The 15,376-nt window shown below is 40.8% G+C and overlaps 2 protein-coding genes across 3 annotated transcripts in view; both read right to left on the bottom strand.

The window, feature by feature from the left end:
* LOC310723321 (uncharacterized protein) overlaps positions 1 to 15,376 on the bottom strand; it is a 487,719-nt gene that overhangs the window by 56,539 nt on the left and 415,804 nt on the right. The gene's annotated exons all lie outside the window — the stretch shown is intronic.
* On the bottom strand, positions 7,712 to 14,651 carry LOC310723274 (sacsin-like). Its single transcript, XM_083536060.1, is given in 3 exon segments — positions 7,712 to 8,600; positions 8,604 to 9,087; positions 9,089 to 14,651. Coding segments are annotated over 3 exon segments (6,513 nt in total). The 5' UTR covers positions 14,599 to 14,651; the 3' UTR covers positions 7,712 to 8,081.

Below are 15,376 nucleotides of genomic sequence, written 5' to 3'. Positions count from 1 at the left end.
ATAATAGCGAGTAGGTTATAGAATATAAAGCAGTAAAAACAGGGATAAAATCTCCTGCTTAAAGGTTGTGTAATGGTGTTTGAAGATAAAAAAAAAATCAACAACAAACGAGAAAAAAACAGTACAGCGTCTGTGGTATACAGTGGCAGCAAGAAAACTTTGGCGGAGGCACCAAAAATACTTATTGAAATAAATGACATTGAAAGTCGTCCTCAGTGACACGAAAAAGAGGGAAATTTGTCTCTATGAACACGAATCAATTTATTACAATTAAGAAAGCTGACTTGCATATGTGTACTTTATGTGAACTACTGTGTACTGTTTGTTCATTCTAGTTACTGTTGTGTTATCTTGTGTTAATTTATGTTCATGAATGTAACACCTTGGTCCTGGAGGAACATTGTTTTTCACTGTGTACTGTATTGTATATGGTTAAAATGACAATAAATGTGAGTTGAAATGAGTGTGTTTAAATATCCCCCTTAAGAACATTGACTCTTCCAGTCACCCCCATTGTTTGGTGAGAGATGGACAGTTCCAACATGTTTCAGTGCAGTTTGTGAAGGAACAGTGTGAATGGTTAAACGAAAGGGAGTTAAGGTGTAATTTTAAATACATTCATAGCAGATAACCAGCTTGAGGAGTTTACAATTAATTACGTTTATTGGTTGTGTAGAAGATAGAAGGATATTATTGAGTGCAGCATTAAAATCACTTACATTTTAATAAACATTTTTTGTGCAGGAATATGTATTAAATTAATCCCAATTAATTAATTAATTTTGCATTGAAGTATGTATCAAATAATTTTTCAGCCATCACATCAGGTATTGTTGTAAGGCCAGAAGAAATTAACAGTGTCGGCTATTGGTAGTTTCAAATCAATGTTGCTTGAAGGTGTTGCTTTAACCAATCAAACTGTGTCTTGCTTACTCCAAGGCCCACTAATGTCATCCAGTCACATCAACATTTTCACATCCTTTGATTGGATGGTCAGAAAACGCACTAGTCAGAGGTTTCAACCCCAATCTGTAGTGCACAAGCTTTGAATTGTGCTTTTTTGGTTGCTTTTTTTTAGTAATGCCATTTGTTCTCAATGTCTGAGATTCCTGTCTGTGATGCAGCACTCTGTTATACTGCAGTTTTCTATAATATTTATTTTTTCGAACCATGGTGTCATATTAATAGTATTAAGAGGTGTAATGATTCAGGTAGGACACCACTGAAGGCATAGTTGTGAAATGCACTGCCACTGCCAACACATTAGGAGATCCAGTTTTAGATTTATTATGAAAGGGGGAATCAGTGCAATAGGCAATGACTTCTTTTTTTCAAAATAATATACATAGAATTAAATATAAATAGACAACCTTAATTACTGACAATAAATTAAATATACAGTACGGTGCAACAAATTAGACATTTGGGGAAAAAAGTGCTGTAAAGTAAGAATGCTTTCAAAATAATGTTAGTGTTAATAGTTTCTTATTGTCAAGTAACAACCTGGAAAGTGAGTAAACAAAAAATCCAAATCATATCAATATTTGGTGTGACAATCTTTTGCTTGCGAAACAGTACATTTTTCTATACGCTTGTACACAGTTTTTGAAAGGCCTTGGTTGTTCCAAAAACCCTGGAGGATGTCGGCTGCTTCTATCTATTGCGGAAGGGAGGCCTGGGTGATGAAGTGCTTTAAAAAACTGGTCAGAGGCTTCATCATTGCTTTTCTACCACACACTTTGGATCCACTACACTTTGCTTACCACCAAAACCACTCTTCTGAGGATGATCCACCTGGACTGTAGAAAAGGGAATTATACGAAAATGCTGTTAGTGGACTACAGTTCAGTGTTTAACACTGTAATTCCCTCCACACTTGCATCTAAATTGGTGGGCTTGTGACTCAACCCACCCATGTGTCAATGGAACTTTAATTTCCTGACAGACAGACCACTAACTACTAACTGCTAACTACTACTAAGGTGGGCAAACACACCTTATCCACCCTCACCCTCAGCACTGGAGCTCCTCAGGGTAGTGTTCTGAGCCCCCTGCTGTACTTGCTCTACACATATGACTGTATGGTCACCTCCAACTCCACCACCATCATCAAGTTTGCTAACGACACTGTTGTGGTGAGCCTGACCTCCAACAATGATGATATGGCCTACCTACTGGAGATTAAAACCTGGAAAGAATGCCAGGAGAACAATCTTATTCTGAATGTCAGCAACAACAAGGAGCTAATAGTGGATGTCAGCATTTAGCAGGCGTGGTAATGCCAACCATTAAATATAGATTTGGCTCTGGGGCTGACGATGTAAATGAGCTACGTCATGCTGCCGACCTAGCTCTCAGGGCCACCTAAGAAATAGCCAAGGCCATAGGGCATTCCATATCAGCCTTGGTAGACACAGAAAGGCATCTGTGGCTCACCCTGTTGGATATTCTTGACAGGGGCTGGGCCATCCTGCTGAACGAACATTGGGGGTGTTTTAGCACTACCTCCCTCGTCGCTCCCAAGAGGCAGCCCCCACAGTTTATTCTAATGTGGGCTTTGCACACCCCATTATATGGTGCCCATCCCTCCTCAGCACCACCAGGAGTTCAGGCTGTTAACCCCACCACAGGATGTGCTTTAGGGCACAGCCACCTCCAGCGGGTGCCCTCCTCCACCTCTGTCTAGTTTCATAGTGGATGGAGGAGACCTGCTGCCTCTCAGGAGCCTCCAACAACTGCAGGGCACTGCTCCAGCTGCTCTGGTCAGGTCAGAGGCCAGTTTCGAGAGACTGGTTCGCTTAAAAGATTTCCTGGCTCCCTGGGAAAGCATGCCAGATGCGTCTCAGCGCAAGGTAGAGAGGGGCTACTCGATTCAGTTCGGGACCTCTAATCCCCGCTTCAATGGGGTGTGTCCCACTCTGGTGGGACCTAAGCCGGCTCTGGTCCTGGAACAAGAAGTACTCACTCTCTTAAGGAGGGAGGCAATCAAGGTGGTCCCTCCTCTACACAGAGAGTCCGGATTTCACAGCCGGTACTTCGTGGTTTTAAAGAAGGATGGTGAGATGTGTTCGATACTAGATCTATGCTCCTTGAACTGCTTGCTAATGAGGCTCAGGTTAAGGATGCTCACTCTAAAGCAGGTCGTGTCTCAGTTTAGGTCCAAAGACTGGTTTGTCATGAAAGATCTAAAGGACGCATACTTCCACATATTCATCCTTCTGGCTCACAGGAGGTTTCTGAGGTTTGCTTTTGGGGTCAAAGCTTACTGTTTGGCCTTGCATTTTCACCCCGCACCTTCACAATGTGTATAGATGCAGCCTTGAACACACTGAGACTCCAGGGCATCCGCATTCTGAACTATATTGATGATTGGTAGATATTAGCTCGATTAGAGCTTCTGGCAGTCCGGCATAGAGATATCATTCTCGCCTGTATGAAGGAGCTGTAGTTAAGACTAAATAAAGAGTGTGCTTTCTCCAGTACAGAAAGCGACCTTCTTAGGCATGGTGTGGGACTTGGCCCAGAGTGCCTGTGTTTTCCTTCTGGCTATATCCTCCCTGAAGAGGGTCAGAGACCTACAGGCTCTTTTCATGGAACCGTCTCTTCTGGAGTTTACCCCTGGCAATGACCCGTCATGCTGCTTCCCTTCTCTTTTTCAGAAGCTAGCGTCGGCTCCATCACATGCGCGTTCGGTAGCTCCCTAGTCGTTATGTCACCCCACCGTCGTGTTTCTCCATTGGCCGGATTACATGATTCAGAAAGTCGACAACACGGAAGCGTTCCCAAAGCGTTGCGACACAGCGTCTCATTCCCTCAGGGAACTCGGGTTACATGCGTAACCTAGAGACGTTCTAGATCTGCACTATTGAGAGTGTCCTGATGGGAGCATCACTTCCTGTTTCAGGAACAACACCAAGCAGCTGAACATACCAACTGTGCCTAGCTTTGTGACCTGCAGAAAATCAACAGCAAACATTGCCAGACCAATGCCAGGAATGTTTACCACTGTTTGGATTTATTTGGACCTGAAGTGGAGCTGAGCTCTCCTGGGGATTCTGGAATGGAGCTGAGCTCTTCTTGAGGTCCTGGAGCAGGGCGGAGATCTCCAGGAGGTCCTGGGGTGTCCTTCTTTTCTTTTTTTTTTTTTTTCAGGGGTCCGTTATTCTGTTACGCGTCGGATATGGAGGCGGAAGCCGGAATATCAGCAAACGTGGTTTATTAACAAAAGAGGCAGAGCCTACACAAAATACCCGCAGAGATCGGGATGATCTGGTGTTGCGGCCCACAAAGTCCTGAACTGGCGAAAGGCAGTCCGTAAGTAATATCCACGGTTCGGCGGCAGCGACAGGGAAGCGTCGGTATTCCGGGGTGCGCTTGGGAAGGCAGACGCAGCTGTGGAGAGAGCGAGGAGTCTGGGAGGAGAAGGTACGTAGTGGGAAACACATACGCAAACACACAATCCACCATGAACCTACAATAACGGACAGGGAGTTTATATAGGAGCTGGGGATGAGCGAGTGAAATGAGCCTCAGGTGTTCTCCATGAAGCCCGATTGCGAGCAGCTCCGTGCTGGCGGGGCACGCACGAGAGAAGGAGCGAGGTGCTTTGGGGAATGCCGAAGTTTGACAGCCGCCGAAGGGGGCATGGCAGGTGAATTCCTGACAGTGCCTTTGCGCACATTACTAATCGAGGTCTCCTTCAAAAGAATTAGAACAGATCTATTTAGGCCATTAGAGTGAACAGTAGAAATGAGTTTATTAGAGGGACAGCACATGTAGGATGTTTTGGTGACAAGGTGAGGGAGGCGAGATTGAGATGGTTTGGACATGTGCAGAGAAGGGACATGAATTATATTGGTAGAAAAATGCTGAAGATGGAGCCACCAGGTAGGGGGAAAAGAGGAAGGCCAAGGAGGAGGTTCATGGATGTGGTGAGGGAAGACATGCAGGTAGTTGGTGTAAAAGAGGCAGATATAAAGGACAGGGTGGTATGGAGACGGATGATCCGCTGTGGCGACCCCTAATGGGAGCAGCCGAAAGAAGAAGAAGAAGAAGAAGAGAGTGAACAGTACGAGGGCATTGCAATGTGATAGTTGTGGTGGACTATACATTGCAATAGCCTCCGCATTGTTGTGGAGGCACACTTCCATCTTATCTCCTGAGTCAGGATCCTGAAAGAGGTCCTGACTGACCAAGGCAAGGCTTTTATTCTATTGACACTAAACAAGCTTTATGAATTATTGGCGATTAAATTAATCTGTTCTAGCATTTGTCATCTGCAGACAAATGGCTTAGTGGTACAATTTAACCAATCCCTCAAAAATATGATTCGGAAGTTTATGCATGAGGATGCACAAAACAGGGATAAGTGCCTCTATTGTTTTCAGTATAAGAGGTTTAACAAGCCTCTAAAGAGTTTTCCCCTTTTGAATTATTACACCATAATATTATTAATTATTAAACCATAAGCCGCACAGAAAAATAAATGTGATCCACAAAAATTAGGAGGAAGGACCTTCTAACAGTAAAAATCAAATGTAGTATGCCCTTGACACGAGGGCAAAACCCGCACTTTGGGTCATTAACACTGGAGAATATGCTACAGGCTCAAGAACAGCAGTCTTGACTGTATAATAGAGGCATGCAGCTGCATGTGTAATAGGGTCATGTGTTACTACTCAAATTGAGCTCTAAATTACTCAGAAAGTGACAAAGATCCTTTCAGGTTACACAGAGAATGGGTCATTATTAGTTTAGGTGCACAGATAGAGTTGATGCACTCCAAATATACCACCAAAACCTCTTGAAACACTGGACAGAGGCAATACCTGTGCCTCTACCAATGGTGATTCCATAGAGGGAGGAGCTGGGTTTGGAGTTAAGTCCAAAACACGTGGCTAAATTCTTCCTGGTCCTCTGTGGAGACCATTTTTTTTTGCCATCACAGAGAACACAGGTCTCTAAAATACAAAAGAATTTGCCAATGTGTTTTTGCTTTTACCCAGTCGCACAAACCTCATACAGTATAGCAATATCTAAAAACGTCTCCAGGGTTAGTGGTGTGCACTTGCCCATACTGGCTCCCTAAACACAAAAAATATATAGTTTGGGAGGAACTCAATGCTATGCTCGACATGACTGTAATTGAGGAATCCTACAGTTAATGGAGCAGCCTGGTGTCTTGTTGTCTGACAGGGATTATTTCTGTGTGGACTTTAGAAAGGTCAATGTGGTGTCTAAGTATGACAAATATCCATGCCTCGCATTAATGAACTGTTCAATGAGCTTTGTATGATTACATTTTATTTGACACTGGATTTAACTAAAGAATATTGGCAGATCCTCTTGTCTCCAATGTCTCTCGATGTTTCAACATCTTATAGACCAAATCCTTCAGCCTCATAATGCATATGCCATTGCCTATCTAGATTATATATTCTATACAATGTAGTAATGACTGGAAGCAACATTTAAAACAACTCAGAGTGGTCCTGAAAACCTTGAGGCGGGGGGGCGCTCATGGCAAACCTAATAAATTCGGCAATTGGGTGGGTGAAAGTAGAATATATGGGCTTTTACTTGGGTCATGGGCAGGTTCATCCTCAAATTGATAAGACTGCAGTGATTGCAGCCTGCCTGAGACCCAAGTCCAAAAAGGATGAGAGACAGTTCCTGGGGTTGGCAGGCTTTTAGTGAAAGTTTGTTCCTTATTATTCGGACATCGCCAGCCCACTGACTAATTTCACTATAAAGGGAATGCCAGATCCAGTCCAGTAGACAGAGTAGTGCCCGCAGACTTTCATCCAGGTAAAAACTGCAGTCTGTGGTGGGCCAATTTGACATTTTCTTTGACTTCTTTCTCCCTTTTGTTCTACAGAGATATTTATTGGACAGTGGCTGGGTTGTCCCAGGTGGTGGAGGGGGAGGACCACCCCATGAGCATCAGATGTAAGCTCTTGGTCCAGAATACCTGGTACAGCATGACCGAAAGGGGAATGCCTGACCATAACATGCGTAGAGTTTTTATCAATTTTTTTTTGTCTGTTCAATATAGTGGATATGGTTTAATGTGGTCAATAGAGAAATGTAACTCTCAGCAACTTACACAGCCTACAGACATGGCTGCAGCAGACGACTATTTCCATAACTCGATCACCCAGCTTTTAACAAGATTAAACTGTTTTACTACACACACACACACACACACACACACACATACACACTGGTTATACAAAGGACTTTCATTTACAAATTCCATTAGAAATACAAGTTCTGATCATCATTCAGACTATACCAAGATGTTAATTCTATGTTGTTGTTTTTTTTGCTATGTTGTTGATGTTTTTGCTCCATTTCTGGATTATGTTATTTGCTGATGATCTGACCCTTTGCCTGACCTTTATTAAACTTTTGCATTAGTTTGCCTTCCCTAGTTTAGCCCAATTGTGGCATCTAGCATTTTCAGCACTTGGCCCATATTTTTCAGATGTTAAATAAATCACCCTCAGTCAAGGTGGCAACCAAACCAGAAAAAGAAGAAGAAAACAATAAAAGGTAGAATAACAATATGGTGCCTATGCACCTTTAGTGTTTAGTGAAGCCAACTTCAGTGATCTATCAGGTACTTAGAATAAATGTAGTGTCACAATTAATAAAGCGGTGTATGGCATTCTTTGCCAGAGGTCTGAAGAAATTCACACAAATTCGAAGGTAGTGTCTTGATGTTTTAATGGTGGTGTGTAATAGTAGCATAGCAATAGCAATTATTGCATTAAGATGGTAAAATATCTTTACTATAAATATAATGTAAATGAGTAAACTAATGTAAAATAAAAGTAAATAAAATTATAATGTCTCAGGATCAATGCAAATAATTTGCATAAATGCATAAAGAATTTGTAATGACAACACTATAAATATTTATGATAAATAATGTTATAGAGAAAGCATAACAAGTAGTTTTTTAATAAATAGTTTGGTAAATAGTTCTGTGAACATTTTTTTTTTAATTGTTTACACTCTAAAATAGAACAATGTTGCTAACGTTACCATAAAAGTATATTGATATATGTATAAATGTATCATATTGTAATATATTTATTCAGTTTCCTTAGCAGTTTTGTTGCTATGTTTACTGCTTCTTGTGCATCTTCAGTATTGAATCTGTCATTTGGAATGTGGGGCGGTGGGTAGAAGTTTGGGTATTGAGTTCTCTTAGCGTCAACACCAATTGACTTCAAATGACTTACAATGTTGGGCAAATCATCAAGGTAGGTAGCATACTTTGATATCTTCTGGGCAAGGCATGTGATGGTGGATGCAGTTTCAGGATGCTGTCCATTCCTTCTAAACTCTGTGGCTATAAGTGCTTTTTCCACTGCCTGGTGCACTTTAAATAGACACCACTCTGGGTACACATTGCATCCAGTGTCATTCTGAGAAGCATTAAGATCACACTCTGCTTGTTTGTACCAACGCTTAGCTTCCTCTTTATTTGGTCTTGGTGTTTCTTGAAAGTGTGACCAAAAATTATACTGCTGTCTGAAATTGTTCTGATAGAATCGCTCCCGTCCCCTTTTGTGACTCTTAGCCTCATAGTTCTATTTTTCATAAAAATCTCTGAAGTTATAAGAATGTGTTGTATTTGATTGTGTTGATGTATTGCATTTCGATTTTCCTTGCTGTAGCTCATCAATTCTGTTCATCAAATATTGAAATGCTTCAGTGGAAAGCTCCATGTTATCAGGATTCTTGTCTGGATGCCACCTTAAGTACAGGCGTCTAATGGCCTTTGATTTGTCTTCATCGGATATCTTCCAGATCTGTTCCAAGCTCTGGTCAATCTCTATTTTAGCCTCCTCTAAAGTCTGTGATGGTTCAGCCTGTGATGGTTTAGACTGTGATGGTTCAGACTGTGAGAGCAGTTGGAAAAAGTCTGTGCAGGTAGCATTTTCATCAGGAGCTGATCTTTTTTCTCTTTTAAACTGATAAAGCTCAAGGGAGCTAACTTCTATGAACTTCTCATCACCTATCTGTATTCTATACCTTGAAGGATTTTGCCTGGTCTCTCCTGGATGCTTATCCAGACACAACAATAGCAAAAACATATTCATTTTCCAATTCATCCTTACAAAAACCAACATACTCCCCTTTCTCAAAACTGTTGAGGGGGTCCATATCAAGGGAATCATGCCACTCCTCTTGTATGGGAGTTCCTGGGTTTGGACGGGAACCAAGTCCTTTTTCATCACTCACAGTGTTACGAACTCCATGCTGTTCCAGGGCCCGTTCAACATCCTTCATGTTTTCACATAATAAAAGATGTCCAAGTATTGGGAGGATTAATAAATTCAATATATTTTCCAGAAGAGCATTGATTTCTTTAGAAAGGTACATGTTGACCTCATTCACCACTTTGGGAGCCATGTTATCATTGTGCTTCAAATAGAAAACACACTCGTCTTCCTGCTTTTTCACATAGACCTGAGTTTCCATCTCTGTACCTTCTAGTGGCTGATGATTTAAGAGAAGCTCAGTGTGTAAAGCTTGGCAACAAACAATTTGAATTTTCCCAAATGTGCTTTCACACATGTGTGCAGCTTCAGTCTGAGAAATGGTGCCCTTGCTCTGTTCTCTGATCAGACACATAAGACCATGGAGGAATTCACGAGAGGACAGATGCTTTTGAAACCAGCCACTGAATTCACATGAGCTTCCGTAATCACAGTGTTCCACCTGTCCACCAACCAGGTTCACAGAAATGACTCCAGAGAGCAGTTTGGGTTGACATTGTTTTGGAAGCAACTGCAACAGCTTTTGATGTTCATATGGATCATCTGTTAGGTGACACTGGTGAAGTTTCACAAGAAGCTTCAGTTTTGTTTTCAATGAATTTTCCAGTCTGTTGGCCTGAAAGAAGGTGTCATTGAAAAACAACATGCTGGATTCATATAGTTTTCCATCTGTTGAAGGGAGGTATAGTGTGTCCTTCGGAAACTCAGTTAATTTGCCAACCTCTTTTATCAGACAGAAAAGCTGCTGCACAACACGTTGAACAGTTGTCAGCTGGTTTGGCTGAAGTGTACTTTTATCACTGCACTCAGTATAGATTTCCTCTAACACAGTACAGAATTGAGAGACAGTAGGCTTTTCTTCAACACCAATCTTCTTGAAGAATTCTGCAAACATTGCATGTTTTGATTGAATGGGGTACAGGTATGGCCTGAACTCAGTGGCATTAGATAGTGTCAGGACTACCTGACTTGCTTTCACAAGACTTTTGTCATTTTCAACAAGAACAAGAGGGAGGTCAGCCAAGAAAGCCTCATTAAAAGGCACAGATTGTAGGTAGGCATATGAGTTCTTGAACACTGTAGCTCTTATCTCTACCAATAACTCTGTTCTGCACTCAGATCCACAGATGTTTTTTAGGTTCTGCATGACCTGCTCTGAGGGTGGTTCATCAAAGACTCCAGCTGTCCTTAGGGTATCTAACTCTTTTGTAGATAAGGACTTTGTGGGCAGTATTGGCATGGAAGTCCATATAAGGTATTGTTGATCTAGCTGCTTTTCCAGCAGTGATCCTTTGATGGCAACCACATCCCTTTCTTGGGCAAATGCTTTGTGGTAATGACATAGTATTGGATCAATCTGCAGAGCTATCATGAATTTTATAGTTGAAATTGTTTGCATTAATTTAGATGACTTCTTGGCACCCAAAAAAAGTGCTGTCTTAAGCAATGTTACAGATTTCATTGCAAGAACTTGCAGTTCAATATAACCTCTCGCATCTGATTCAATCTGATGAGCAAATTCAATAACCTCTTCTTCAGATACTTCATGCTTTACTCCTAAGCTCTTTAGAAGGGCTTTTGCACTTGTACTACATTTAAATAGTTTCCAAAAAGTCTCTGGAACAAACTTCTCCTTCGAAAGCATGACTTTGTACAGCTCAACAGTGTCATCAAAGAAGTATGAGGTCATCTGAGGATCACCATTGATGTCCTCAATAAATCTGACATCTCTCAAGGCACAGGCAATGGTGTCTCGATAGTCCTTATAGCCAGATGTTTGGCTCAGTTCCAATAGCAGCCTTATTAAATCAATAAGCTGTGTCTGTTTCAGCTTGTGTACTGAAGGAATAATACATTTTACACAGAACTCCAGATCCCCCAAAATCTTAATGTCCAGACATTTTGAGAGGCTTTCATTCACAAGGTTGTTTTTGAGGAAAATGCAGTTCCTGTCATCAAATTTGTACAAGCCTGGAAAATGTTCTTGAAACACTGATTTAAGGATGAACACATTCTTGTAAGAATCGATTCTTTGCCGCTTTCCACATATTGTCTGAAACAAAGGCAGAGACTTAAACATTATTTGATACTTGCTTATGTTTTTAGAGGAGCTGATGCTAAGTTCAAGGAAGCGTTGAAGCTCATGTTGAAGCTCATCACTTTCATCACCAGAAAGCAAATCAAACTGTGAATGTGGGATTGTTTCCAGCTGGTTCAGAACGGCACTTCTGTCCTCAATGTTCAAAAGTTCGGGTTGGATATATTTGTAGAAAAATTCGCCAAGTCCCAGAAAAAAGTTACGGTCGATTGTCATGCATCCAAGTTTAATGAGAATGGCAGAAATGTGTTCTTTTGGATCACGAACAATTCTATGCAGGTTTGCAAGCTTCTGCAGAAAGCATGTGTCTTTTTGTCCTGGATGTATGACAGGCAAAATAGGACTGCAAGGGAAGTGTTTCTTTATTTCACTGAAGACCCCATTTGTTTTGCCACCTGGGAATTCATTCACTTCATTTTCAAAAAATTTCCAGAGATTCTTCAACCATTCTTTCATTTCTTTTCCAGCTGTATGAAGCTCATTTGTTTCATTAAGCGGTGAGTGTTGAAGCTGTTTCTGAAGAACTGGCTTTATAAAACTGGCTGCCACTGGGATGGTTAATTTTTCAAGATAGTTTCCTTTTAGCAGAATAGATTTGTTCCCAGAATTAACTTGATCGTCTGCAAATTCTGACTTGTGTTCCTGAAAAATTTGAGCAAATTCTGAAATAAGCTTTGGAGAATGAGAGCTGAACTTTCTCAACATCTGATCTTTGGTAAGAAGGAGAGGCAGCCCATTAAGATCAACAGAGCTAGACTCTTTATACACATCTCTGGTAACAGAGCCAGACAATTCATCATTACTTAGACAAAATTCCAAGAGCCGTGAACAACTTTTTGAATCTTTGATCAAAGTCTGGTTGATAGGTAATGGTAAATCATCAGCTGTGTGCAAGGGATCATTAATTTTTTTCTGTTTCAAATAGCTGATCACTGAAGAAGGACTGACTTCAGCCACTTTAATACCTGCAGCCTTAAAGCTCTCCATAATGTTTTGAATTTTCATTGAAAAAGGTACCAAGTTCATTTCAGTGCGCTCCAAAATGTGGAGAATGTCACCATGGTTGTGGTTGGTAAAATATGGTGAATCTGTTGGATCTGGCTTTGAAACACTTGACCAGATATATGAGTATTTTGGATCAGAGTGTTGTGAAGATTTTTGTTCAGCAACACTTCTAAGAATTGGTATCACAGGAAGGTTACGTCGATTGATTGACTGGTAGATTTTATTGATCATTTCATGCCAAACTGGGGCAACTGTTCTTGACACAATGGGAAAGTAGCTCAAGATAAAGTTCAGATGTGATTTTAGATGTACCAACATTTTGGGTTCACCTTTCCTAAAGCTTGTACAGATGTTTGTAAGGAGGTCAGTATACAGATGTGCAATGGTGTTCAGTTGCAGTAATTGATTCCATTTGGTCTTTAAGCTCTCACCATCTTCTTTCCACAGATCTCTTCTAGAGTGATCCACTTCAAAGTTTCCATTCACATGAACAGGAAGACCAGTTTCTCCCGGCAATGGCAAAGAACAAAAAGCCCTTCCATGAAATTCAATTTCTTTTGGTTTTGTGTCTAAACAAGCTGCCAGGCCTGCCTGGGGTATTTTGGCATAGGCATTATCTTCTTCTTGGTTTGGCAGAAACCATCCATATTGCTCTGCTATAATCCACCGGCTTTGTTTTTTCCCTAATGTAATAGAAACTTTATAGATAGCTTGGTGTGGGTTTACACTCCCAGATTTAAGAGAATTGCGAACATGATTTTGAAAACCTTCCCTTTGCTTCATGGTGTCCTCTGTGACTTTTTTCTCAATTAGGAAATAATTGCTTTTACTTCCATCCTTGTTTATTTCATAAAAGTGTAATTTGGTGATGTGCTTCAAAAAGAGAATCAGTTCCTCTGGATCTGTTTGTAAAGCCTTGAAAAGTTCCATCATTTCATAATTTCGAACTGCATTTATTGATATATCTGATTGTGCTGCCATTTCTTCTGTCCTGAGTGGAAGTCTGAACATGGTTCCAGAATGAAGAGGAAAATTTTCAGGAAGAAAGGTATTGTAAACATCCCGGAATGACATTTTGAAATGTTCATCCATTAAATACATGCAGCCTGGTGACTCTCTGGTTCCAGTTTCCACATATTTCAGGTTTGGATCAGATATGCAGAGATATTCATCACCAGTTAGTATACATGGGCAGTCAGTCAGCTGGTAAACAGAATTAAAACCAAGACCATATTTTCCAGTTCTACCCAAAGTGCCATGTTTTCCTCCTTCTCCTAATTGCTGGATGCCTATCAGGTCTTCATTTGAAAATATTGTATTGTTGTACACACAAAGTGCTGGGCCCTGAAGCATCTCCCATTTTTTCCCAAATAGTTTTTTAGTTCCATGCTTTCGTTTGTCCCATACAAAATGGATTTCTGTTGCTTCTGCATCATCAGCATTCTGAAGGAGTTCTTTCAGGATGTCTTTCTTGGCTGGATAAGCTTCAATTATGTTTTTGATCCGAACAGTTAGTTTCTCATGTTGTCCGAACTCCTTAGCCAAGGGAGAAAACTCATTCACTAGATGATTTTTCAAAGTATTGTGTCTTGTTGTTTCTACATTAAAATAGCAAGCAACATCCCGAGGTATTAGATTATGACAGAATGCTACCCCAGCTTGCACTGGCATCCAAGGACTGTCGTTAAATTTCAGCTTGCTTGACTTTGTCAACACGCCTTTTTCATCAGGAATTAGACAGTCTTTAACAGATTCTTCTCGAGAGCCATACAGCCCTTTGATAAGTATATCAAGACACACATGAATATCTCTTTCTTTGAGTTGTCTTGAATTAATACTCATTTTCTGAAGGACAGCAACGAATTGCTCTGTAGTAAACTGACTTTTGATGCCAACACAGTTCCAGAGCTTCTCAAATTTGGACAGAATGGTGGGAAGAAAATAGAGGTATGGCTTTTCTTCAAATGTTCCATTAATTGCTACTGACTGCACATTGACAAAACAACCATCAATCAGTACGAATGGGTTTGATTGTGCATATTCAATAATAACAGTAGGAACACCATCATTCAACAGATATTTGTTGAGGTAGTCATAACAGCTTATGGTAATGTCAAAGAGTTCCGAATTTTCAAATGAATTGACACGATGATGTGCTTCTTTGAGTTGTTTGAGTACTAACTCAATTGGTGGGGTCTTCATCACTCCCAAATTTGCCAGAACTGGGTCATCTGGTCTTAAGAATTGATTAAAATCTACAATGAATTCTGTCATGTTTACCAAGTGGTGGCACTGGTCATCATAGATTTCAGAAGGTTTTCTAAGTACAGACATTACTTCATTATGCCTATTGGTACCCAATGCAGGAAGAAATGAAATATGTTTTAGAGTTTCCCAGTGCAAAGAATCCAGATGTGCAAACTTCTTCATGGAGTGAAAAAGACACTGAAGATGTGTGTAGGCTTTACTTTTGTTTTTAGCCCAAACTTGGGAGATTTTATTAGCTCTCTCTATAACTTCCTCTAGTGGGAGCACATCATTTAACATTCCCAAGTCTGTCAGTCGCTGAATCCTTTCTGGAGTGAAATAGTTATTTTTGGTTCCATCAAGGAAGCGGCCCTCCTCTGGCTCATATAAGCATGCAACTTTCCCATGAGGATTCACCAGTTTGTTGGTGAACTGAAGAGTCCCTGTTTTCTGTGTTGGAATGCATGCAGTACTTTTCAGCAATTTGTCAACTGCATGATCATTCAAGTCTATGGCATTCAATATAAGAACATTTCTGCAGTGTGCCTCCATTTTGTTCAAGTTCTTGAAAACTACTTGGTAAAATTCAAACCAGCTAAATGTTCTCTCCTTTACCATTTCACCAAAGCCACATCGAATGAAATTATTCCTTGCCCAGGCCGGCAAAGGGATGGAACAGTAGTTCGGTTCTGGATATTTTAGGAACACCTCCATTGCAAGTTTTCCCACTGTC

This window comes from Silurus aristotelis, assembly GCF_946808225.1.
Source record: "Silurus aristotelis genome assembly, chromosome: 3".
Lineage (NCBI taxonomy): Eukaryota > Metazoa > Chordata > Actinopteri > Siluriformes > Siluridae > Silurus > Silurus aristotelis.
This window is presented reverse-complemented; position numbering and strand designations above follow the sequence as displayed.